Source organism: Cebus imitator, unplaced genomic scaffold (genome assembly GCF_001604975.1).
Source record: "Cebus imitator isolate Cc_AM_T3 unplaced genomic scaffold, Cebus_imitator-1.0 Scaffold97, whole genome shotgun sequence".
Classification (NCBI taxonomy): domain Eukaryota; kingdom Metazoa; phylum Chordata; class Mammalia; order Primates; family Cebidae; genus Cebus; species Cebus imitator.
The window spans coordinates 2,080,209-2,107,377 of NW_016107412.1; the positions used below are offsets into that span (position 1 = coordinate 2,080,209).

Below are 27,169 nucleotides of genomic sequence, written 5' to 3' on the forward strand. Positions count from 1 at the left end.
GGTGAAATCCCGTCCCTACTAAAAATACAAAAATTAGCTGGGCATGGTGGTTGGTGCCCATAATTCCAGCTACTTGGGTGGCTGAGACAAAAGAATTGCTTGAACTCAGGAGGGGGAAGTGACAGTGAGCCAAGATAGCACCATTGCACTCCAGCCTGGGCAAAAGAGGGAAACTCCATCTCAAAAAAAAAAAAATAAATAAAACCATACTGTATAAATGAATTTATACATACTGTATAAATAAATTTCTATTATGCTGACAGAAAGTGATCATTAGTTGCATATGGTGAGAGATATGAATGGGAAGAGAAAGGATACATTGTTACAGGGAAACTTCTGGCAATTATGGATAGGCTTACTATCTTAATCATGGTGATACTATCTTGATCAACACATATGTGATTTAAAATTCCACATTTTAAATATATGAAAATAACTGTATGGCATTTTTTCTCTATGTGACAGAAAACTCATAATTTTCTGTAGGATAGAAAATTAACTTTTCACCAAGGGATTAATTTAGGTTACAATTTCCTCAATAAAACTGTAAAAGTGAAAAGTGTATAGAATTTTTTTTAGTATACAGAAAAATAAAGAATTAGTGGTTTGGTTACCACTATTTCTGTTGACTCTAATAATTACAATGCTGCAGTTGACTCTTATTATTTTTTAAATGTATTTATTTTACTTTAGGTGCATACTATATCTGGCATTTCTCTCCATATTATGCCTCCTGACCCTCCCCTCCATCCCCATCCCACCCTCTGTTTCTCCCTTTCCCCCAACAACTGCCCCCAGTGTGTGATGCTCCTCTCCCCTAGTCCATGTGTTCTCGTTGTTCAATACCTATCTATGAATGAGAACATACGGTGTTTGGCTTTCTATTCTTGTGTCAGTTTGCCGAAAATGATGGTTTCCAGATTCATCCATGTCCCTACAAAGGACATGAACTCATCGTTTTATGACTGCAGAGTATTCCATAGTGTATAGGTACCACATTTTCTTTGTCCGATCTATTGTTAATGGGGATTTGGGTTGGCTCCATATCTTTGCTATTGTACACAGGGCTGTGGTGAACATATATGTGCATGTGTCTTTATAGGAGAACGATTTATAGTTTTTTGGGTATATACCCAGTACTGGGATTGCTGGGTAAAATGGAATTTGTATTTCTAGATCCTTAAGAAATTGCCACACTGTCTTCCACAATGGTTGAACTAATTTACACTCCCACCAGCTGTATAACAGTGTTCCTATTTCTCCACATCCTCTCCAACATCTGTTGTCTCCAGATTTTTTAATGATCGCCATTCCAACTGGCGTGAGATGATATCTCAGTATGATTTTAATTTGCATTTCTGCAATGACTAGTGATGATGAGCATTTTTTCATATCTTTGTTGGCCTCATATATGTCTTCTTTTGAAAAGTGTCTGTTCATATCATTCGCCCACTTTTGAATGGGGTTGTTTGTTTTTCTTCTTGTATATCTGTTTTAGTTCTTTTCAGATTCTGGATATTATCCCTTTGTCAGATGGGCAGATGGCAAAAATTTTTTCCCATTCTGTTGGTTGCCAATTCACTCTAATCATGGTTTCTTTTGCTATATAGAAGCTCTGGAGTTTAATTAGATCCCATTTGTCTATTTTGGCTTTTATTGCCATTGCTTTTGGTGTTTTAGTCATGAAGTCCTTGCCTATGCCTATGTCCTGTATGGTTTTGCCTACGTTTTCTCCTAGTGTTTTTATGGTGGTAAGTTTTATGTTTAAATCTTTGATTCATCTGGAGTTAATTTTAGTGTAAGGTGACAGGTAGGGGTCCACTTTCTGATTTCTGCACATTGCTAGCCAGTTTTCCCACTCCCATTTATTAAACATGAAGTCCTTTCCCCATTGTTTGTTCTTGCCAGGTTTGTCAAAGATCAGATGGTTGTAAATGTGTGGTGTTTATTCTGGGGTCTCTGTTTTGTTCCATTGGTCTGTGTCTTTGTTTTGGTACTAGTACCATGCTGTTTTGATTACTGTAGCTTTGTAGTATAGTTTGAAGTCCAGCAGTGTGATGCCTCTGGCTTTGTTCTTTTTGCTTATGATTATCTTGGCTATTTGGGGTCTTTTGGGATTCCATATGAAGTTTAAAGTGGTTTTTTCCAGTTCTGCGAAGAAGGTCATTGGTAGCTTGATGGGGATAGCATTGAATCTATAGATTACTTTTGGCAGTATGGCCATTTTCATTATATTGATTCCTCCTCACCATGAGCATGAAATATTTCTTCATCTGCTTGTGTCCTCTCTTATTTCATTGAGCAGTGGTTTGTAGTTCTCCTTGAAGAGGCCCTTTACATCTTTGATAGCTGTATTCCTGGGTATTTTATTCTCTTTGTAGCAATTGCGAATGGGAGTTCGCTCTTGATTTGGCTCCCTGTTTCTCTGTTATTGGTATATAGGAATGCTTGTGATTTCTGTACATTGATTTTGTATCCTGAGACTTTGCTGAAGTTGTTTATCAGTTTGAGAAGATTTGGGGCTGAGACGATGGGGGTCTTCTAGATATACGATCATGTCATATGCAAATAGAGACAATTTGACTTCCTCCTTTCCTAATTGAATACCCTTTATTGCTTTTTCTTGCCTGATTGCTCTGGCTAGAACTTCCAATACTATGTTGAATAGGAGTGGTGAGAGAGGGCATCCTTGTCTAGTGCCTGGTTTCAGAGGGAATTCTTCCAGCTTTTGCCCATTCAGTATGATATTGGCTGTAGGTTTGTCATATACAGCTTTTATCATTTTATGATACATTCTATCAATACCAAGTTTATTGAGAGTTTTTAGCATGAAGGGCTGTTGAATTTTATTGAAGGCCTTCTCTGCATCGACTCTATTATTTATAATTGTGATAATAAATCTAGGCATCAACTTTACATCTAAATTTAGACAAAGCTGTTTATAAAGAACAGCTTTAGATGACTGTAAAAAGTGTATATAATGAAAGAACAAACATTAAGTGTTCTTAGTTCTTAGTAGAAAAACATTACACTTTTCAGAAATGCGGGGAAATAAATTTCACTTGTCTTTACTCTTTGTCCAGGGAGATTTATTTTTAAATCACTAGTTATTCTCTTGTTGAGTTAATATTATATAATGATGTCTAAAAATGATCATTCCAGAAAGAGAAGGCCAGTGGAGCCAAAGTATCTAATTCATGGCACGCAGCCTATGTAGCATAATAGGAAAGAGTTTACACTGTGGATTAGATACCTTGACTACTGACCCAGTCATTTACTAGCTGTGAGAGTTCAGAATATTTTATTTAACTTCTGTGAGTGTTGGTTTCTTCATAGATCAAATAATAAATATATTTTCTGCAAGGTTGTTTTGACACTTAGATAAGACAGATCATTTACAAATAAAGAGATTATAACATTTTCACCATAGTAAGTAGTTAACTGCTAGTAAGTATTACTCTCTGGGAAATGAAAATGCTTCCCAGATCAGTGGCTATTATGCAGTTATCTTCAGCATTTCTGGTTCATTCTTCCAGGACCCCTGCTCCTTTCTACACTAATGAAAGTTAGGGTAAAACCAAAGCAAAGCAAATGTTAAATAATATTGCATTTTTAAAAATTCCTTTAAAAATATATAAAAAGAGATAGTAAATAAAATCACCATTTGGCATCACTTAGTTTCAAGAATTATGAAGATTTGGCCAAACTTATTAAAATATACATGTCTATCAATTTTTTCTCACATTTCGAATATATATACATATGATTTTAATCTACAGATATTTGAATTTGTGCCTATAAAATAACTCTTTTTTGAACATTCCTACAATATCATAGCACAACTAAAAAAAATCTATCATTATTTAATATAAAAGACGAATCAGTGTTTGTTTTCACTTTCTCACAAATATTATTTTTGTTTTTTAGAATTTATTTTCCGTTTTTTGTTGTTGACTTTCTTGGAAAGGGAGAGGGGCAAGGGAATCAGAATTCATGTAAGTTCACACATTGGGACTGAGATTTCTCCTAAGTTTCTTTTAATCTACAATGGTCCTCTTTCCATTTCTTTTTAAATTGTTTTCTTGTGATTCATTTATTGAGAAGTCAAGTTTATATTATGGAGTTTCTCATTGACTTGATTGTACTTTCCTTGGTTTAATTTTACATGTTACTCTGCCTCATGTATTTTCTATGTATTTTGATGTTTAATCAAATAACATTTTTTGTTTTTTTTCTTTGTTTGGTTTTCTCAAAACTATTTCATAGATGGTACAATAGTCCGCTTGGGCTACCATTACAGAACACCCTAGATTAAGTAGCTTAAGCAATAGGAATGTGTTTCTCACAGTTCTGGATGTTGAAGTCTGATATCAAGGTGCTTTTATGGTTGGTTTTTGGCTTTTGTGGCTGCTTTCTTGTGTACATGGACTTTCCTCTGTGTGCCCTTGGAGAGAAGGGGAGGGAAGAGAGAGAGAAAGAGAGACACCAGTCCCATCATATTAAAAGCCCACCCATATAAATTCATATAGTCTGATTACCTTCTTAAAAGGGTCTATCTTGCTATAATAGTCACATTGGGAGTAATGGCTTCAACATAAAATTGTTGAGGGTGAGGGACACAACTCAGGCCATAGCAGGTGATGTTGAATTCATTCTTCTATTGGGAGGTATATTTCTGGCTTTATCTCTTTTTTGTGACATTAGCAGCGTTTAGGGCTCAATGCCATGATCCATTCATTTATGCAGGGTTGTAAAATGATGGCACTTGGGTATTATTAAGCTTCTTAAATTATTAGTTGAAATCATTTCTTAATGAGGCTTTTTGTCAATTGTTTGTTTACCCCATGTTAAGGTCATATGGAAAAAGCATGATAGGTTTTCTTATTTTCTAATTTTCAATATATTTCTCTAGCATGCTCTGAAAGTGATCAATATATTATTTTACAACAGTACCACCAACTTAGGAATTTAAACATATGTGATCTGTTTCAAATTATTACTGATAGTATCTTTATTGATGCTCACATTGCCTTATATTTAGCTCAGAAAACACTTTTTGGGTCTTGAAAACTTTTCACATCAGTTTAATGGTCTGGGAGTTATTTATTGCTACTAGGTGTGAGCAGGTGTTTCAGAGGTATTTGTTGATTTTCTGCCCTGGACCTGAAATCAGCTACCTCTCTCAGAAATCTTAACTGCTTTTATTAGTAAATGATATTTCAAAGCCATTGTCTGAACATTAGAAATGTTCATTGCTTCTTAGTTGGCCATTGTTTTTAGTTATTTGTTTCAGCATTCAGAGCTGTGTTGCATGCATTTTGTTTCTTAAGATAAACCACAACGTGAATTTAACCCTTCACTGCCAATTCAAAATCAAAACCATAGTTCTTCTATTTTACCTCTTTAATTTTTTATTCCTATCTCTTTATCAACACCTGTCAACGATCTAGCTTTGAATACTGAAAAAAGTAGAATTAGAATGTACTTATTTCATTTATTATAAAACACTCCTATAACTATCTTAGAATCACAACACTGCTGCCAATATGATTGCTGTAAATAGTTTAGCTTTTTGTTTTTCATAATTTCTGTGGTACTTCACCTCTATTATATGGTGGAGGTGATGTCAGTACTACCTTTAAAATTCACCTGGGGTAGTTCTTTTTGTTCATGCTTAGGCCAACAACTGAATGCACATTTAGATTGAATTATTCTATTTTATTTTTAGAAAAATCTTTGAATTTAATTAGTTTTATAATAATATATAGCATTTATGTTATGTAGCTCTGAAATTTAAAAATTGTGATATAGTTAATGAAATTTAGCTTCAGTGCCTATCCCCTTCACTTATTCCCTCACTTTCTCATAAGTAACCATTTTTATGTTATAGTCTATCTTTGACTTTTTAATGTGCATATGTATTCCTTTGTAAATATGTATGTGTATTATTATTCTTAAAAGTTGGTATACTATTGGCCTTTCTTTCCAAATTACTTAATATATCTGAAAATAACTACATAGTTATAGATAAAGATATCATTCATCATTACATTTGAATTATCATCTGCTTTAATATGTATCACCATTTATTTAGCCAGACTACTGTTGATGTATATTTAGGTGGTCATTTATCTTCCATTATTATAATGGGAAAATGTCCAGATGTGAAGGTTTATGGGTCAAAAAGTGAACATTAACATGATTTTGATATCTTATGCCACACTCTCTTTCATAAATTTTGCAACACTCTTATTAATGCCACCTGTGTCCAAAGTGTCTATTTTCCTGCAGGGTCACCAACAGAGTACAGTGTCCAACTGGGACAATCTCTAATCTAAGTGACAAATCAAATCTTAATGTAGTAGTAATTTGTAGTTTTCTTCTTCTCTATAGAGATAAGCATCTTTGTTTATGATCAAGAGTCATCTGCGTTTCTTTTTCTGTGAAAGGTTTTTTTCTCTAGCCAAAACATTTATTTTATTTTATTTTGTTTTGTTTTGAGATGGAGTCTGGCTCTACCACCCAGGCTGGAGTACAGTGGCACAATCTCAGCTCAGTGCAATCTCTGCCTCCCTGGCTCAAGTGATTCTCCTGTGTCAGCCTCCCGAGTAGCTGGGATTACAGGCACGCACCATCACGCCCAGCTAATTTTGGTATTTTTGGTAGAGACGGGGTTTTACCATGTGGACGAGGCTGGTCTTGAAGTCCTGACCTCAGGTGATCCGCCTGCCTTGGCCTCCCAAAATGCTAGGATTACAGATGTGACTAATCATGCCCGGCCAGCCCCAAACCTTTTGAATCTCTCACTGGCCCTATTTTTAGCTAATTTAGAAATCTATTTATATTAGGGATATGAACGTTTTGTCTCAACGTAAATTTCAAATACTTTCCCAGTTTGTCACTCTTGGTTTTGCTTATTGTGTCTCGCCATGCAATTGTGCAGTGTAGTTAAACTTATCTCTCTTTTTCTTCATGACTTCTTGACTTTGAGCCAGTTAGGAAAGGTTTTCCCACTCTCACATTAGAGTAAAATGTATTCACGTTTTCATCTATAACTAATTCTTACATTGTTTTTTTTTATTTGTTATGAATATCTTCTTTATTTGGGGTTTACTCATGTATCTTCTAAGAAGAATGGATGAAACTTTATTGTTTTCTGTATGACTCTCCTGTTAGGAGAGGTAAGTCTTTTATCATATACTACATTTCATCTGTAGTTTTGACTATTTGTGGATTTTACAGCTTGCTAATGCTATAAAATATGTTTCTGGTTTTCTTTTCCCCCTCATTTAATGCCCAATAGAATTTCCCTTCTTGTTCAGAGTTGAGGCAAAGAAGTAGTAGCAATAAGCCCATTTTTGGATGTGTTTTAACATCCGACAGCTTGGATTTTTAATAAAATCTCGGTTTTAGATTATCTCTTTAACTTATATAGTCATTTAATCTCTCAAGTTTCCCAGGTCATCATCTGTAAAATGTAAATGGTTTACAGAGTTTTTGATGATTAGTTATATAAAGGATTCAGTACACAGTAGGCTTTCATAATTGGAAACTCTTATTTTACTCTTATGGTTATTAATTTTACAAGTGTATATACTATACAGTTTTCTGATTTGACTCCTTTCTTCCCTTTGAGAAAAGAATCTTGTAGTATACAAAGGAAGATGATACAATTAGAAGAAATTTCTTCATGAAGAAATGTATTTTGATTATTAAAATACATTCAGAAATACCATCTTGTCTGGGCATGTTGGCTCACATCTGTAATTGCAGCACTTTGGGAGGCTGAGGTGGGCGTTTCATTAGAGGCCTGGAGTTTAAGACCAGCCTGGCCAAAATAATAAATCTCATCTCTACTAAAAGTAAAAAAAATGAGCCGGGCATGGTAGCACATGCCTATAATCCCAGCTACTTGGGAGGCTGAGGCAGGAGAATCAGTTGAATGGGGCAGGCATAGGTTGCAGCGAGCTGAGATCATGCCGCTGTACTCCAGCCTGGGTGACACAGCAAGGCTCCATCTCAAAAATAAATAAATAAATACCCTGTCTAGACATTTAGAGTATCATTAGAACCTATATTTAATTCACTATGGTTAATGTAATTAGCTTGATATTAATCTTAAGAGATAAAATATGGAACAAAATATGTTCATATTAATTTCCAAGCATCTCACTATTTGGTACAAATCACTAATAATTTATTACAATATATGTTGAAAGGCCATACAGCTATAATTAAGATTTATGCACCCTTAAAATACATTTTCATAAGCTACAATTTATTGTGCCTCCACTTAATATCTATTTTCATGTGATGAAGTTTCAAATTACTTAGTGCTCTTTTAATAAAGAAAAATTTTCAAAAATCATCCAAAAAACATTTTCCATTTTCTTACTCATATGCTAATTGCTAATAACTGTATGCCACATTTGTGCCTGCTTTCCCTGGACTGCATAATTTTGAAACTTAATTTACTAATGAAATTGTAACTTTGTTCCTCAGTTAATGAACGGAAATAGATGAAGCAGATACACATATTACTTATTGTTCTCAATTATGTGCTGAAATCTCAATGTCTTCCAGGGACTCCTGAGGATTACCCAAGATTTTTCCATATGCATCCTAGGACAGCAGAACTTAGTCTCCTGGAGCCAGTAAACAGAGACTTTCACCAGAAATTTGATTTGGTGATTAAGGTAAATTAAGCTAATATCTCATTTCCTTGTGTTTATGAACTGCTAATCAGATAAATCTGTAGAGGCTGCTATAGGCAATTTTATGTTATAAAAATTAAAATGAATGTGGACAGTAGTCAACTAATTTTTTGTTAAAAAAAGAACAAGTGAAGATTTTAATATGTGGCATTGCTTTTCTCTAAAATAACTGTTTATAGTACTATGGGTTAAATACTAAATATTCTTATATGTAACAAATGCCTTAGTCAAATATATGCAGTTCTACACAATGTATTATGTCTTCTGACATGTAATTTTCTACTAAAAGAAATTAGCATTTTACCACAAAAACATGACCACTTAATATGTCTAAAATGTGCTTGTTATTTTAATTTTGTTTTATTTTCTATTTTTATTAATTTTATTTTAATGTATTTTTAATGCTGATTTTTTTTCAACATAAAAATAAAAGGTCTTGCCTATCCAAAGATGCTTTCAATATACATCTCATTATTTTCTGTACATTGAAAGATGATCTTAGGCCTGAAATAATTTTGAAGCTAAGTTAATCTTTTTAGCATTTCATTTTTAGTTTAATAATATCTATGTATTTTAATAAAATAATTAAGTAGATACTGCAGAAATGCAGATGATCCTCTAATTAATTTCAGTGGACTTCAATGAGAAGTTGAGATTTAATCTAAGCAATGAAAGAAAAACAGGAATTTGCCAGGCAGAGATGAGGGCTGGGGAAAAGGCATTGTAAGTAAAAGAAAAGACAAAAGCAAAATTCAGCATAAGTTTTGTACATAATGCATAACTTTCTCATATTTAAATGCAAAAGAAAGCACTAGAAACACATCACAATGGTATTTTACTTACCTTTTGAAAAACGTAAACATATTAAAGAAAATTGGAGTCAGGTAAGGAAGCTTACCGAGAATGAACATTGTTTAAGCTGCGTTATATACATTTTCATTGAATTGTTGCCACAATTTTAGTGATATTCTTATTTGTATAAAATATGGAAACTAAAGTTCAGATAAGGTAAGTGATTACCTTAGAGTTCCATTACTAATAAGGGGCAGAGTTGAGATTAGAATATTCGTTGTATGTATGCTATAGCCATGCTCTTTTCACTTCACAAATATGCAGATGCTGGAATTGGTGTCTGTTTTAACTATATGTTATTCCAACTGCAAACAATATCATGTATACATGCCTTTAATTTTAGCTCAAATTAAGAGAGATGTCCTTAGCACAGAACCTGTATTTATTCAGTTATCCTTGTCCTTGAAAAAACTTATAGTCTAGAAAGGGCAACAGTCATATAAACAAATACATCAGACATAATACGTGAAATGCTAAGAGGAAGACAGGCAAAAGCGGTAATGACACACAGAATGGGGACATTTAAATTAATCTGGGGACTCAGGGAAGATTTTCTGGAGATCATCCCAAGCTAAATGTTGCTGGATTGAAAGAGTATGGCCAATCACTAAAAGTGGGAAATATGTTTGAACATAAGGAGGTGCAGAAGTAAAAGCCTGGAGGTGTAACACACAGGCCACAAGCAGTTAACAGGGAAATGAGATTTAGAGCCAGACCACAGAGAGAGCCTGATGAATGACGGCAGTTTCCTGGGATTTCATTCAGTAAGGGTTTGGGAGTTACTCAACAACAGAAAAAACCACCACTTTAACCAATTGTATTAAATGGCCATGTATGAGATTCATCTTCTTACATTGACTGTTTAATGTTAATTATTATGGGAGTATATAAAACTCCAAAATGTGTATTGATTTTCTATTGTGGATCTACCTGGAGTCTTGTGGTGCTGCTTTCTATGGAAATTAAGAGATTTCACAAAGCACTTCTTCCAGACTGCCACATATGAAACTAAAAGTCAATTATTTTCCTTTATTATCAAATTCAGCTGTCCTGATGTACCTGGGTATAGTGTTACGCAGTCCATCAATTATAGAAAAAAATCAATTAGAACAGGCCACCGATTTTTTTTGTTTTAATAACACTTTTTTTATTAATGGAAGTTTTAACTGACATTAGATTCAAATTACCATGTTTTGTTTGCAGTCAAGGGCATAATAAGTAAAGGTATCAATCTGTAATAATGTGTCACCTGCTTGAATAATAAGTGAATATTGTAGTATTGTACAGGGACTATTGAAATGCTGCAACCTGGCAGTTCTTTTATATAGTAAGCCTTTCAACATCTCTCTCTCTCGCTTTTATTTTACTTTAACACTTCATTTTTTCATTGGCCCTAAAAGTTTTTGTTGGACAGATCCCAATTTATGTTTTGAAAGCTGAGAAAAAATAAAATGAAATTTCTTACACTTTGAAGAAGAATTCTGCTTTAAAAAGCTATGTGTGTATTTAGCAGCTGGTGAGTGCCGCGAATTAGAGATTTATCATGTTTTTTCCTCTGTTTCTCCCAGTGATTTATTCAGCATGCTGACAAATAAAAATGTAAAGATGAAACTTGGAAGACAAAGTGGAATAGTTCACAAACTTTAGAATATGAAATGATTAAAACATATACAATTGAAAAAGGTTGTTACATTCCAAAACACTATCTTAAATTTTATGTAATTGTAATCCTTTAAGCACATTTTAAAATGTGATATACACTGTGAACAAGAGTCATAGATTTGGTTTACCCAGGACCGTTCCTGTTTATGTCTGTTGTTTTTGTGTAATTATTCATAATACCTCTCTTACTCTTTTAAATATCCCAGTTTGGATAAGTTATTTGTCCACTACACTCATAAAGCAAAGGCCATCTATGATGTAGAAATATGAAAGCACATTTCAGACGTTGGTAAGAGTAAATTAATTCATGTGTGGACCATCTATTACAAAGTTCATAAAATTCGCTTTCATTATTATAAGTGAAGTGTTTTTAAAAGTGTTATTAGTAGATATAGTTCAGGCATCTAACACAAAGCTACTAGTCATTAATTATTAGGACCAATTAAATGGCTAAATTATGAATAATTCAATATCTCTCAGTTCTTCAAAGAACAATTGAAATTTTTAATCTAAATCCCTTTAATTAACAACCAAGAGCAAAGATCATAATGAAATTAGAAACATCATTATTTCATGTTTCCTCTGATTTTCATGTTGTTACTCACTGACCTACTTATTCTGTCTAGCATGCTGCCTTTTAAATTTTTTTTCCTTCCTACTCATGAGCTCATTAACCTGAGCTCTCGCCAGTTACCTTGCACATCCTCCATTCCAAAAGCACTAAACTGCTTAACTGCTCCCAGTGCTCTAAGCTAACCATGCTCTTTCTGATATCACGGCATTTAGAGATACTGTCCCTCTTCCTGAATCATTCTTCCCTCATCTTGTCAACAGTCCAATTCAAACTGATGCTTCAAGTGTTTTTTTCCTTTTTTAAAAAAAATCATACTTTAAGTTCTGGGGTACATATGGAGACTGTCCAGATCATTGTTACATAGGTATGCACATGCCATGGTGGTTTGCTGCACCCATCAACCTGTCATCCACATCAGATATTTCTCCTAATGTCCTAATGCTATCCCTCCCATAGCCCACAACCCTGCAACAGGTCCCAGTGTGTGATGTTCCCCTCCCTGTGTCCATGTGTTCTCATTATTTATCTCCTACTTATTAATAAGAACATGCAGTGTTTGGCTTTCTGTTCTTGTGTTAGTTTTCTGAGAATGATGGTTTCCAGCTTCATCCATGTCCCTGCACAGGACAGGAATTATCCCTTTTTTATGGCTGCATAGTATTCCATGGTATATATGTGCCACATTTTCTTTATTCATCTATAAATGATGGGCATTTGGCTGGTTCCATGTCTTTGCCATTGTGAACAGTGCTGCACTAAATATACATGTGCATGTGTCTTTATAGTAAATGATTTATAATCCTTTAAGTATACACGTAGTAATGGGATTGCTGGGTCAAATGGTATTTCTGGTTCTAGATCCTTAAGGAATCGCTATACTGTCCTCTACAATGGGTTGAACTGATTTACACTCCCACCAACAGTATAAAGCATTCATATTTCTCCACATCCTCTCTAGCATCTGTTGTTTCCTGATTTTTTAATGATCATCACTCTAACTGGTGTGAGATGGTATCTCTGTGGTTTTGCTTTTCATTTCTCTCATGATCGGTGATTATAAGCTATTTTTTCATATGTTTATTGGCTGCATAAATGTTTTCATTTGAGAAGTGTCTGTTCATATCCTTCTCCCACTTTTTGATAGGATTGTCTTTTTCTTGTAAATTTAAGTACTTTGTACCTTCTGCATATTAGCTCCTTGCCAGATGGATAGACCGCAGATTTTTTTTTCCATTCTGTAGGTTGCCTGTTCACTCTGATGATAGTTTCTTTTGCTGTGCAGAAGCTCGTTAGTTGAATTAGGTCCCATTTGTCAATTTTGGCTTTTGTTGCTATTGCTTTTGGTGTTTTAGTCATGAAGTCTTTGCCCACAACTATGTCCTGAATGGTATTGACTAGGTTTTTCTTCTAGGGTTTTTATGGTTTTAGGTCATATATTTAAGTCTTTAATCCATCTTGAGTTAATTTTTGTATAAGGTGTAAGGAAGGGGTCCAGCTTTAGTTTTCTGCATATAGCTAGCCAGTTTTCCCAGCATCATTTATTAAATAGAGAATCCTTTCCCCATTGCTTTTTTGGTCATGTTTGTCAAAGATCAGTTGGTTCTAGAAGTGTGATGTTATTTCTTAGGCCTCTGTTCTGTTCCATTGGTCTATATATCTGTTTTTGTACCAGTACCATGCTATTTTTGTTACTGTAGCCTTGCAGTATAATTTGAAGTCAGGTAACATGATGCTTCCAGCTTTGTTCTTTTTGCTTAGGATTGCCTTGGCTATACAGGCTCTTTTTTGGTTCCATATGAAATTAAAAATAGTTTTTTTCTAATTCTGTGAAGAAAATCAGTGATAGTTTGGTGGGGATAGCATTGAATCTATAAATTACTTTGGGCAGTATGGCCATATTTACAATACTGATTCTTCCTATCCATGAGTATGGAAGATTTTTCCATTTGTTAGTGTCCTCTTATTTCTTTGAGCGGTGATTTGTAGTTCTCCTTGAAGAGATCCTTCATATCCCTTGTAAGTTGTATTCCTAGGTATTTTATTCTCTTTGTAGCAGTTGTGAATGGGAGTTCAGTCATGATTTGGCTCTCTGTTTGCCTATTATTGGTATATAGGAATGCTTGTGATTTTTGCACATTGATTTTGTATCCTGAGATTTTGCTGAAGTTGCTTATCACCTTAAGGAGATTTTAATTAAGAAGACATTTGCCCTAGAAAGGCATAGCCACTGGTAAGAAGCTGCTTTTTGCAGCCTGTTGACTCCTATAGTGGCCCCAGTTACTCTATTGAATACACCTGTTTATTTTCTCCCAACTTCTACAGGAGGGCAGACTGAGATACATTTGTTTGTACTGCAACCTGTGCCCCTACACCTACCTGTATACAACACATGGAAGCTGCTCAATAAGCATTTGTTGTGATAATTTTCTCCGTGGCACAGCAACTCTTTTCAGACTGCTGAATTTCTGTACCTACATCTTCACTCTATCTAAATACGTACACTTGAATGTGTATGTATCTGATAAAATTTGATCTTGCATCTCCATCCAGCAAAAAAAAAGATGCAAATGTGGCAAATAGATGTCCACATAAATTCAATCCCTAGACAAAAGGGCAGACCTTTGTTATGGTACAAGTAAAGCTGTTTATGACTGCATCAAAAAATGTGTTTCTTCTAAAGAAAAGTTACATATTTACCAAAGAAAATGGGACAGGGAATTAAAACTAGTGAGCATGGCTTGAATGCTGACGTGTCTGATGCTCTGGCATGGTGCTGTCCTTTAGTAATTTGAGAGCTACAGAAAAACTGCATTTGAGAAATGATTGAGGGCTAAGAGGACAGCTACTGCAAGCCCTGTCCCTATATGAGTCACTAATGCCACAATTCTAGAAAATGTTTAGTCGCTATTTGAATAGTGATATAAATTATATTTCACTTCATAGAAATTTAACAGAAAACCCTGATTCAGTGATTTTAAAGCATATGGCATTTGCTAATTTTCGATTTGTCTAATCCTTGATGAGTGCTTCTTAGGTGCCTGGCATTTTGCTTGGTGCCAAGGAGACAGAAATGTATTTTAAAAAGCTCTGCCTCAAGGAAATCACAAATAGGGACATTATGCATTTAGACATATTTTCCTTTGGATGTCTGCAGCCATCTTTTCAGTTATTGGTTGGATAACTATTCCTACTTTTATTGTGACAAATTAAAAACATAGCAAACTATACATACCCTTTAAGAATTCCAAGCCTTCTATTTTTGATACCTTTTTTCAGCTACTCATATTTCAGTTGGCCGCCCACCCACGCTAGGCCCTTCTGCTTCCTCACCGTTCTCTGCTCTCATATGTTCCCAGCCGATCACTCATAGAATCCCTTCTCGATACCTTTGAAATTCTCTTGAATATGCCAACTCTGCTCACCCGCTGCAATTCTTTAGTTCATATTCTCTTGGCCCATCATCTTATGCAAGCAGTCTCTAAAACCACAGGTTCATTTCCATGCATCTTACCCATCTTTTCACACTGCCAACAGTGTGTCACTAAAACGACAACAAAAAATAGATCATGCTGCTGCATATTGCCTTCAAGCCGATTTACAATTTGCCCCCTACCTGAATTTCCCACAAATACTTTGTCAGGTTGAAAGATCACAGATGTCTAAATCAAGCAGAGTAGCAAGTCACAGATCATCAGTCACTGCTTCTCAAAATGGAAAGGGTGGAACCTATTGTAAAAATGAAAAAGCTAATAAAATTAGTTAAATCTGTTATGGAGAAGTGAAATATAAGTTACTATTCTTTCTACTCTAAGGTGTATATCATCAGTTTACAAAAAAGGAGAGAGAGAGAGAAAAAAAAAAGAGAGGAAAAGGATTAAGCACTCCATTACTAAGTGAGATTGAACAGGGGCCATCAGTGACGAAGTTAGGACAAGAAAAAAAACATCAGGGCTGCTATTGCCAAACTACAGGAAGGAAGACAAATGCTTCAAATGACATATCTTCTGTATCTGGAAATATTCTAGCTATATATTCCTACTCTTATGGCAAGAATGAGACACACAAACACACGCACACACACACACACGCATACGTATGTACTAGTCAGTTCAGGCCAGTCTAACAAAGTACGAATGACTGGGTGGCTTATAAACAACAGAAATATACTTCTCACTCTTCTGAGGGCTGGAAGTCTGTGATCAATACGGTCAGGTTCTAGTTATGTCCCTTTTCTGGGTTGCAGACTGCCAACTTCTGTTTGTATCTTCACTTGGTGGAGGGAGGGTGAGAGAGCTTTCTGGGGAACCTTTCATAAGGACACTAATTACTTTTATGAGAGCTCCATTCTCATGATCTAATCACCTCTCCTAATTGCATTACGTTGGAGATTAGGATTTCAACATGAATTTGGAGAGATGTAAATATTAAGTCAATTGCACACCGTATGTCAGTTCAATAGGTTAGTCAGTAATATAGTAAGTTTATCTTTTCTGCCCCAATAGACAGGTCTCTAAGGAAAGGCGAAGTAAATATTCCTTATACATTTTAGAGAAAATCATCCCACAGAAATTTCAGGCAGTACTTGTTATTAGTAATGAAATAGCAATCTTTCAATGAATTTCTAAATAAATATTGCAGTTTCTGAAATTGATTGACTTTTGATACACTGACAGGTATTCATCTTTTATTTTGATTTTGTATTCCCTTTTTTTTAAACTTAGCAGATTGACAGAGAAAGCATATTTTGCTTTGTTATAATGTGTCAGAGCACCCAACGAATAAAAGGGGATGGTATCCACTGGGTTAAAAACAGAGGGCCAGGAAGAATTTGGGAGAAGACTACATTTTATGAGGCTCTCTATATAAGATCACTACTGCTTGTAATTAATGATGAAGAAAATCCTTTATGTTAGGAAATTTGAGCATATCACTAAATAAGAGGGAATGGTTCAGAGAAACAACTGTATCTGTTTAACCTTAACTGTAACAGATTAAATAAATGAGCTCAGAGGTGGAATATGAAATTTAATTTGCCTAAGTATAAAGTGATAGAATTGGATAGAATTAAGGGATCAAACATCAGAGAAAGCAGTTAAGAGTATCCTTCAGGTTTTCAGCAGCAGTGTGTGGCTTTACAGGACCTCCCACCAGAGAGTTCCTCCGCAGGGTGCCTTACCCAACAACACATCATGGGAACAGCAACAATTTGACTCAGATGTCATCCGAAAATGCATCATAGAGGGGGTAGAAGGTCCAAAAGAAGTCAATCTAAAAATCATTACCTTTTAAAATTTTTGTCCTATGAGTTAAATCAAAGCAAACATATTGCTGAAGAGCCACACAACCATGCCTAGGAAAGAATACATAATACCAAAACACAAAAAGAATATTTGGGTTTCTTCAGAAAGAACATTCTGTCTTTTTATTTTCCAGTTGTTTATCTCTAAAAATTCTAAGTACTGGCCTAAATTAATTATTATGCTAATTATGGAAGCTAATAGAAGGAAAGGAAATATGATGTGCTCTTATCTCATACAGTTATTCATGCAGCAGGGTTAGTCAGAACAGCAATAGAATGTAGCAGTTAGCTGACAGAAGACACACAGAGGTGACACTTTACTTGGCCTTTTTTCTTCCTCACAGGGTGACCTGTAACTTCTTGGAAGAAGAAAGGTAGTTTATCCATTCTCATCATAGTACCTTGGTTTTTCCCAAGGCCTTCTTGTCTGCAAAGGTCATTGTAAGAATACAACACCAAGTCCAAACATTGTAAAGTGTTCAGAGGAAAGGCGCTTTCTGAACTCACCAGGTCTCCCCACTCTGCAATCCCCACACACATAAACATCCTTAGCACTCCACACGTATGTACCCAAGTAATTGTTCTTCATAGGTTTCTTGATTCCATAGAAATATAACAATGAAAAAGCATACTGGAAACCTCATAGGCTAAAACTGTGTTATTTTTTAATCTCAATAACAGTCTGGAAGGTGGAGAAACACCTCTTACCCTCACAACATTCTAGGCTCTGAAAAATAACCCATTTAGAGATAATAGTTTTATGTTGATTTTTTTAATTTGCTTATTGCAAAATACATTATTACAGCTGGCTAGTTCATAGAAGGTACTTTAGTGGGGTTTTCTCCTGGTTGACAGAAAACTAGGAATGGGGTCAGAGCCCAGTGTAGGATAAGATGGCTTTGCTGGCTGGGGAGACAAAAGACAGGATAAAACTTAAAAAAAATAAAAATAAGTTGGAAGATTCACAGGAATAAATTTTACCCCTTTATCACTATCATAATTTTATATCTGGCTGACCTTGCTGTTTATACCCAAAATGATTCTTATGTTCCAAACACCAGCCGAATAGCTCAACATGTTGGCGATAAGTGAGTTTTCAGAATCTGTGGTCTTCTCAGAGTTGCAGGGTTATTTTTTTCTTTAAATCATTCAACATTCCTTTAGTCATTCCAGTGTCAATTTATACCTTACACAATGAGCAAAAAGAAAGACTTTTATTATTGAAAGTTAAACAAGAACTTTGAGGATTCATGTTTTCATTGCAATAAATTAAAAACAGAATGGGCATATTCTTGAAGCAAAGATAGAATGTATTTNTTTTTTTGAGACGGAGTCTTGCTCTGTCACCAGTCTGGAGTACAGTGGTGTGATCTTGGCTCATTGCATCCTCTACCGCCCAAGCTCAAGCTATTCTCCTGCCTCAGCCTCCTAGGTAGCTGGGACTACAGGCATGAGGCACCACACCTGGCTATTTTTATTTTTTAGTAGAGACAGGTTTTCACCATGGTGGCCAGGATGGTCTTGATCTCCTGACCTTGTGATCCACCCGTCTCAGCATCCCAAAGTGCTGGGATTACAGGCGTGATCCACCGTGCCTGGCCCCAGAAAGTATTTCATTTATTAAAAATATTCCCTAGATGTGAAATGTATCAGTACTATTTTGTTGTTATATTTTAAAGCATGTGCTTATATTCTATCTAGTGAAGTTATCTTTTCCTTTTTGTCATTAAAAAAACTCACTTACTTCCAACGAAGAATATACTCTTTTGCTGTATAACCTTACAAACAAAAAACTGTACAGCATACAACAGTTATTTGTATTTATCACATGAAGTTTATAGGTTTTTAAATTTATAAGTTTTTGAATATGTTTAATAATGTTAGTAAATTGGCTTACAGTCAAACTTTATGCATCCTTTAATTTTTAGAGTATTAAATTTTAAATAAAGGAGTCTCCTGTAGGTTTTAAGGCAGTTAATTTTATAAGCAGGGTCAAGAATCAATGGGATATTCCTATTTTTATTAGGATGATACAAGCATAGTTGCAGTGTTTGTCATTAGTTTTAATGGCAGAAACCCTAATAACTTTTTATTAGTCGATAATATGATCATTGATTCATGGAGCACAGGTTTTTTACAGTCATGTCTCCCTAAGACATTTTACACATACACATATGCACGCACGCACACGTGCGTGCACGCACACACACACACACACACACACACACACACAAAGGAAGTTAATCTGTTCCCATTTACTGTTGCTTTGGACTCATTGTGCTTGTAGAGCTTCAGTGAGCTGCAAGATCCCACAGAGAATTCCCTTACATAAATGAGTTTCCTCTATTCTGGTTCCAGCAGAATGGAGTCCAAATTAAGAGACTTTGCTGAAAATGAAAAAGAGTGATAATCACTTACATAAGACGCTAGAGCAGAGTTGGCCTCAGGTGCTCACCCTATGCCTTTTTAGTGTAACAGCTACCTACAAGCCTGTGTGAGAGAAGCTAAAATGCCTGATCCAACTGATCCCAAAGGACTACTGATTCTATGTATCAGGACCATAGCGTGTACTTGCTTTGGAAAGGCAGATGTCAGGGCTATATCCCTACAGAAGCACGATTTCCATGTGATTTTCAGGAAGCTAAATTTTGAGAGCAAGTCATATATTAAAATTACTTGAAAACTTAAGAAGATGCGATAAAATTAAAATAATAAAACAAGTAAGCAATATAGTAAATACATGTCAGATATTTTGGTTGAGCCCCCAGGAATCTGCCTTAACAATTACCTTGGATGATTTTAAGGCAGCAGATAAGAAGCAGGGCTTTGGAAGCCACAGCGCTGGGAAAACACTAGTGGGAAAGTACAAAAGGCCAAGTCTACTTTTAGGGCCTATCTTTAATGAACACATATGGTTGAAGACGGGAGCATCTTTCATGCTCATGTATATTAATATTGGTTTTCCATGTCACTTCCTAGAACAGCCTTAATTAAATTACCACTTGGATTAGAGTGGCCATATTCTACTTTACTGTGATAGGAGAGGGAGGGATAGTCTATGTATACTTTTTGGGGAGCAAGTTCATAGCTTTTTTTTCATAGTAACATTTTAATTGAAATGTTGACAGGCTGCTGACATACAAAAAAGTGTATATCTTGATGAGTTTTCACAAAGTGAAGTTAATCATGTAGCTAACAAAAAGATTTATTTTTGTTAAAAAAGATTCTACAGACATACCATATGCCCCCACATCTCCTCCTAGTCACTAACCACCTTGCATCCACCTGACCTAACCACAAACTTCCACCATAGGATTGTAACATCATAGATTTGTTTTATCTTTCTTTTTTGGAACATTTTATGATTGGATTAAATGTTGATGTTTTTAATCAGACTCTTATGAGTTTGATTAAAAGGAATTTTATGATTCCTTCTCCTTTTCTTTACTGTGACCAACTCAGGAAGTATATGTTCCACAAACATATACTTGCCGGCTTTGAAGAAACTCAATAGCAATGAATTGTCTGCTAAAGGAAAATTTGAGCCTTTTATTAACAATTTGATTTCAAAATAAAAATACAAGTAATTCACGTTTGAATCCCAAGACAAACATGTCCAAATGTCAGGCTATTTGAAGGTTGTACACTAATAATATTATTGCCAAAAAATAAATTGGTTGAAAGATTAAACATTTTAACTGTCTAAAGTGATTTTTAAAATGTTAATCAAATGCAGTTTCTATCAATAAAGAGAGGATGTATAATTTAGTTCTCCAGCAAAATTAACCAAAGCGAGCAAGCTTCTTTGTCTACTTGAAAGTTGAATTTAAAATTTAAAGTAAAGGAATAAAGAGATCTGCATGAATCCTTGGTAGTTTGGTTGACATCCAGTTGTTCAGAGTCATCTTCATATAAAGGTAAATATGCAGCTTGTACCTTGCTGGGTGAAGAAACTTGGAAACATTATACCCTGTATATTGAAGGCTTTACTGCACAGCTCTTTAGCAACGGGTGTGGTATCTAGGAAGGGAACAGAGGAAGAAGAAAATGTTGAATTACATAGCAGCTTTATATCCTATGTTTAGACTAGCAACAGGAATATACTTTTACTCAGAATGCTTTAATTATCTGCTTTCAGTATGCATTTGTCTTTCTCTGACTAGACACCAAAAATGTTCTGCATGTCAAATTACCTTCTCTCTGCTTTTTTTCCTCAATCTGAGGCTCCTTCATTTTAAAATAATGAAGTAAAAAACAGTGGGTTACACCCAAGACTCTATTAATATTGTATATACACATACATACATGCACACATACACCAGCATACATAAATACTAATTAATTATGGCTAATGGAATGTCAAGAGGATTTGACCATGATGTGTGAAGAGTAGCTAAGACTGAGTTTATTATTTGTAGAATATTCCCACTGACATGCAAGCAATCCTTTGTAATGCTAGACTCGCATAACTGTTGTACTGGCATTGAACCTATACAGTTGATAATTGTATAATAATATGCCGTTTCAGTTGCTAGACTCTGAATCTGCTGGCATGACAACATTGGGTGCACTATATTATCTGGAGTCTTGACTCCAGATAATAAGGACTATCCATTAATAAAAACTGTCCTCTTTACTAACCGATAGGGCTAAAAAGAAAGATTCCTTACAAATTTGAGTTTGAGTAGTCACACCCAGCATGATGTCAGTCAAAGTACATGCTGCTGACTTTATAACCACCATAGACAGTTTGAGAACAATGGAGATTCCTTGCCTCTAACACCAACATATGGACTTGAATCTTTGTGGGTAGGTTGCAGGGAATCTGCTTTTACTTAGGCCTTCCATTCCATTCTTACACACGTCAGAGTTTGAGAATGATTGCCTTGTGTGGTTGCCATGATTTTTAACATTTATCTGTCTCTTACCTCTGGTGAAAAGAGAATGTCATTTATTTTCCATACCCACTGCCTCTATCCATCCTTTATTCCCTCTTTTTCCTCCTCACTCTTTTTTTCTCTCTTCCTAAGATATCCAATTATTTGCGAAAATTGGCCAAGCAGGTTCTAAGAACTAGGGATTAAAAGCTATAATTCAGTAAGAAATGCAAGTAAATTAAACTAATAGAGTAAAGTGTGCTAAGTGGACTGTAAGAGTATACATAGTCAAAATAATGCTAAAGTCCTCAATTTGCCTCATTCTGACAAGAAAATGTATCTAAGACGTGTTAAGAGCAAAGTCACAGCAAACTTCATGCTTTAAGCCACTGTTCATTTAAAAATTCATATAAATAGGACGTTTGAATAAGTATTACGTGTAAATGCATAAACATTCTGGAAGATTATCAATTATTCTGTTCACAGCACCATCCCTATAGGGATGGAGCCACAATTGGTGAGTGAGGGAGCTGGGTGAGGACCATTCATCAGATTGGCAGGAATATGCATCAGTATCAATTACACATAGGTAAACTTGCATATATTAAAAACCTTTAAAATGCATGAAAAGAGACATTTTATAAACTAAGGGGTTCATATTGTCCTTTCACATTAATTACTTTCTACTTTATATGCCATTCACACACACTGAAAAAAATCCATGAATATCAATCTGTCGAAAGGGAATTAGAATCATGTTGCATTCACTTAATTAAAAAAAATTAATGTGAAGGCTATTAAAATTAAAAATACAGAAAATTAACAATAAATGTATTTTTGAGCTTCTTCCATATACCCAGGATTATCTGAAATTTTAGCAGTGAATCAAACAGATATCTTTACCATGTCTATACTCATAGAATTTAAAAATTTAATGAAAAATGAGGTTTGGACTAATTACAAGAAAGGGTTAGGTTTACAATAGTATAGAACAATGGAATTTACTACACATACAATATGATAATTCTATTTTTACATGTTATAAATATAGAAAAATATAAATTTATAACATACAAATTAAAATGTGATAGTACCATAAATTTTAAAATTGCAATATTTATTTTTAATGTTTAAATAGGATAAGACCATAATTCACTACATTGATTTAAGACTATTTTTTCATGTCAAGTTTACTGACACAGAATATTTCTTGGCATATATAGTCTAATAACGTATTGTGAAATGAGAAGACGGATCTGCAAATTATCAATTTTCTAAAAACTGGTTTTCGCTTTTTCCACCTCTGTCACCTGAAGCAAGAGGTGACTCCAGGTTTCTTGTTTTGAGTACCTGGGAGTATGTAGCTGCCATTAAAGTGAAAAAGACTGTGGGTGGAGGAGGCTTGCAGAGGGAATCAGAACTTCACTGTTGCAGGTATTTATATCTGAAATGTCTGTTAGATACTTAAGCAGTATAATGAAGCACACAGTTGGATATGGATTGTGGAAATCAGAGGAAAAGCCCAGGTTGGAGATTAAAATTTGGAGTCATAATAATACTGCCATTTTTAACACTATGAGATTAGCCCAGATTGAGCAAGGGAATGAGTATAAAGAAAAGATGAATAACGTCTCACTTCTGGGCTACACCAAATTTGAAAAGTCAGGGAGAAAAGGAGAAACTAGCAAAAGAGAATGAGAAAAAATGTAAGATAGGAAAAGAACGGAGGAGGTGTTGTTGTGAAAGAATAGTGAATGATGTTTAAGTGCTGAAGATAGGTCAAGTAAGATAAGGACTGAAAATAAATACTGCTTTTAGCAGTACAAAAGTCACTGGTGATCTTGACAAAAGAGGCTGGCTTTGAGTGGCAGAGGCAAAAGTATGATTGAAGTGGGTTTAAGAAAACTTGTGAGAGTGAGTACAGAGGAAGGTGATCACTTGAGATCTAAGGAGGGGGCTCTGTAGATGCACAATAAATAATTCCTGGAAAGCGTGATTTATTTATTCCTTCCTAAAATGTATTTAAGTGCTAAATAATTTGATGAGCTTTACCATTGTCTTTTTTAAAATTGTTGAATCTACTTGAAAGGTTTCATATCAGAGATGATGAAATTGTTAAATTGTCACCAGTTAGCAAGAACAAAGTTCTTCTGTAGTCTCAGTCTTCTGGTACAAGGTGCTCAGAAATTATCAGTATTTCCTTGTTTTAATATTGAAAATGGTATGGTTTTTCTTTTTCTATGTTTTGCCTTCCAAGGCAACAAAATAGTGTGTTTTACAGACTTCATTTTTTTTTTCTTTTGGCTTTAGTTTTACTTTGGTCTCACTACTGAAAATGAGACCCATGCCCAGATTCTTTTCAAACAAAACCCAGTATTTAAATATAATATTTAACTCATAACTATAGACTTTGTAGATATATATAAGGTTATCTTATGAAAGTAAATGATTTTTAAAATACTCCCTTGTTTCAATTGACCTGTTTTTAAAATATTTCTCATCCCATTCACCAGTGATTTCAGGAGAACAGAATAATACAGATTTTTGAGAACACTTACTTATGTTACATGGAAGAAATATAATTGGATTAGAGTTTTGATGCATGGGCCCACTAAAGAGCTAAGTATAAGAGTATTATTATTATTTAAATTCCACATTTTAACTCTTCAAAGAAGTGTTTATCTCAGTATTTTTTCTACTACTAATTTGTCCCATCAGTCTTACCTTTTTGATATTCATTTGCATTCTATAAATTTGAGAAACTTACGATGAATCTTCCTGTCTAGCCACTTAAATATCAGTAGACCTGAGTCTGGACCCATGCTATGTATGTTACTTAAAATCTATGTGGCCTTGAACATAGACCTAATCTTTTTTTTTTTTTTTTTTTTTGCCATCATTTCAAAAATACAGATTTTCAAACCTGGACACATAAATAGCATAAAGAAAGTGGGGAGACAGACATCTGGTTAGCAAATTGAAACACCTCAAATACAACAAAATATATAGTAACAATCCAAAAATATTAATTATTATTAACACTAAACTGATATTAGAGTAAACATAGGCAGAGCCTTTATATGTTGTTTTTATAGATATGAGGAAGTTAAGGATTAGATTATTTTCATAGATGTAATTTGAATTTTATTTCTCTTTTCATTGAATCACTTTGTTTTCATCATGCAAATAATACATGTTTTTACTGGCTTCACAGCTGGCAGTAGAAACTAACGATATATGATCTGAATGTAAAATGTAAGCTTATTTCATTATTATATAATTTTGCTTTTTCTGTTCTCCCCACCATCTATATATTGTACATTTGTGTGTGTTCATTGAGGAAAGAGGACAGTTATAGTATTTGTGACTTTTCATAGCATTATGATGTCTTGGATATGACATGCTAGTTATTAGAATAATTAGATAGAAAAGAAAGAGAGATAGAGAGATAAAAAATCTGTTCAGAATGCCTTGCATGTGTGAACTGCTCTAAGCCTGTAAGAGTGAAACAGAGGATTCCTGCTTAAATCATTTCAAGGTCACTAGGTTGGAAGCCCATATGGACCAATTAGTTTTACACCATGAAAAAACAATGTTTTCTAGCCATAGACTGTACCTCTTGCCCTGGTCAGCTGTCTCCAGAAAGCCTGATGTATGTCACAGAGGGAACTCTTAAAAGAATATCCATGGCTCAGCACAAATTAGTCACAACTGCTGGATACAGAAATACTTCATACTGATGGGATTAGCAGCATACCTGGTTATGTGCAAAGGATACGTAATTCCAGACAGGGCCAAACATTATTCCAGAACTGTCCTTCATAATTCAGAGGAGGATCTCAGAGTGTTTTGCACCATGGACTACATTGATACTCCATTGCCAAATGAAAAGTTAAATGCGTAAGATAAACTGTTTAATATTACTAAGAAAATCTGGTATATTATTTAAATAGAGATATCAATATATTAAATATCAAATATAAGTAGTTTTTTAAATCAATGTATTACATGACATTACTTCCCTATGGGTTTATTAATTGTCATAATTTCTCATTAATAGGCATAAATAATATTTCAACAAATATTCAATATAAATAATATGAAATAAAATATATTGTAATATTTTTTGGTGAAAAGTCATCCCAAACAATATCACTGTAGTCTGTTACCTACATTTTTAACAGATGAAAATGTTAAATTACAGTTAGAAGAAAGTGAAAAGAAATTATCTTCTAGAGGCTGAATTTCTTTCCTCATGTTTTAACAGAGGCCTCTAGCTGAACTATTTATAAAGTACTGTCAACATCTCAACTAGAAAAGCACACCAAAGTTTAATATCAAATATTTTATTCTCATTTTAATTTATTTCAAAATACAACTGTTCTCACAATGGGGAAAACGTATCAACAAAAGTTAAAGACAAAATTTGATATCATTTAATAAATGTATATGTAATTAAATTATATTCATGTTTTCTCGTAAAAGTTGGAGGAGATATTCTAGATGTCAACTGTGATGAAATCTTTCTTTAAATTAAACCTTCTGATACACATGTAATAAAATACATATTTTTAAGAAAACAGAAAGTCTATTTTTTCTATTCACAGCATGACCATGTAAAGATTTCCTAAGAAAATGTATTGGAAATAGAATTTATTCAGTTTCTTAAATTTAAGGGAGGAAAAAAAATCTATACATAAGAATATTAATTTTACTTGAAAAACATTTTTGTTTAAATAATATTGAAATTCCACAGCTTCTACAATATTACAGTGAAATGTATTATTTCTGTTATTTTTAGTAAGCTTTTGGGGACTTTCACTGGCAATAAATATAACTATTAATTTTATATAGAATTATGATTTATTTGGGAATTGTCTACATTTCTTTTGACTGCAGTAACAACACATCATAAGCTCAATGTATTATAAACAAGGAACATTTATTTCTCACAGTCCTGGAAGCTGGAAATGCCAAGACTCGGACAATTGTAAATTTGGTGTCTGGTGAGAGCCCACTTCCTCATAGAGGGCTCTGCTTTCTTGCTGTGTTCTCACATGGTGGGAGGTAGAGCAAAGGAGCTCTCTAGAGCCTTTTCGGTAAGGGCATTAACCCCACTAATGAAGGTTCTGCCCTCCCGCCTTATCAATTTCCAAATGCCACATCTCTTAATACCATCACCTTTGGGGTT

The 27,169-nt window shown here is 34.4% G+C and overlaps 1 protein-coding gene across 10 annotated transcripts in view; it reads left to right on the forward strand.

The window, feature by feature from the left end:
* The window catches only part of PCDH15 (protocadherin related 15), a 1,323,555-nt gene that overhangs the window by 930,876 nt on the left and 365,510 nt on the right, over nt 1–27,169 (forward strand). For all 10 annotated transcript variants that reach the window (XM_037741275.1, XM_037741277.1, XM_037741276.1 and 7 more), the window contains one exon: nt 8,584–8,696. In XM_037741275.1, the coding sequence (XP_037597203.1) occupies nt 8,584–8,696 (113 nt within the window). The remainder of the gene's footprint in view (nt 1–8,583; nt 8,697–27,169) is intronic.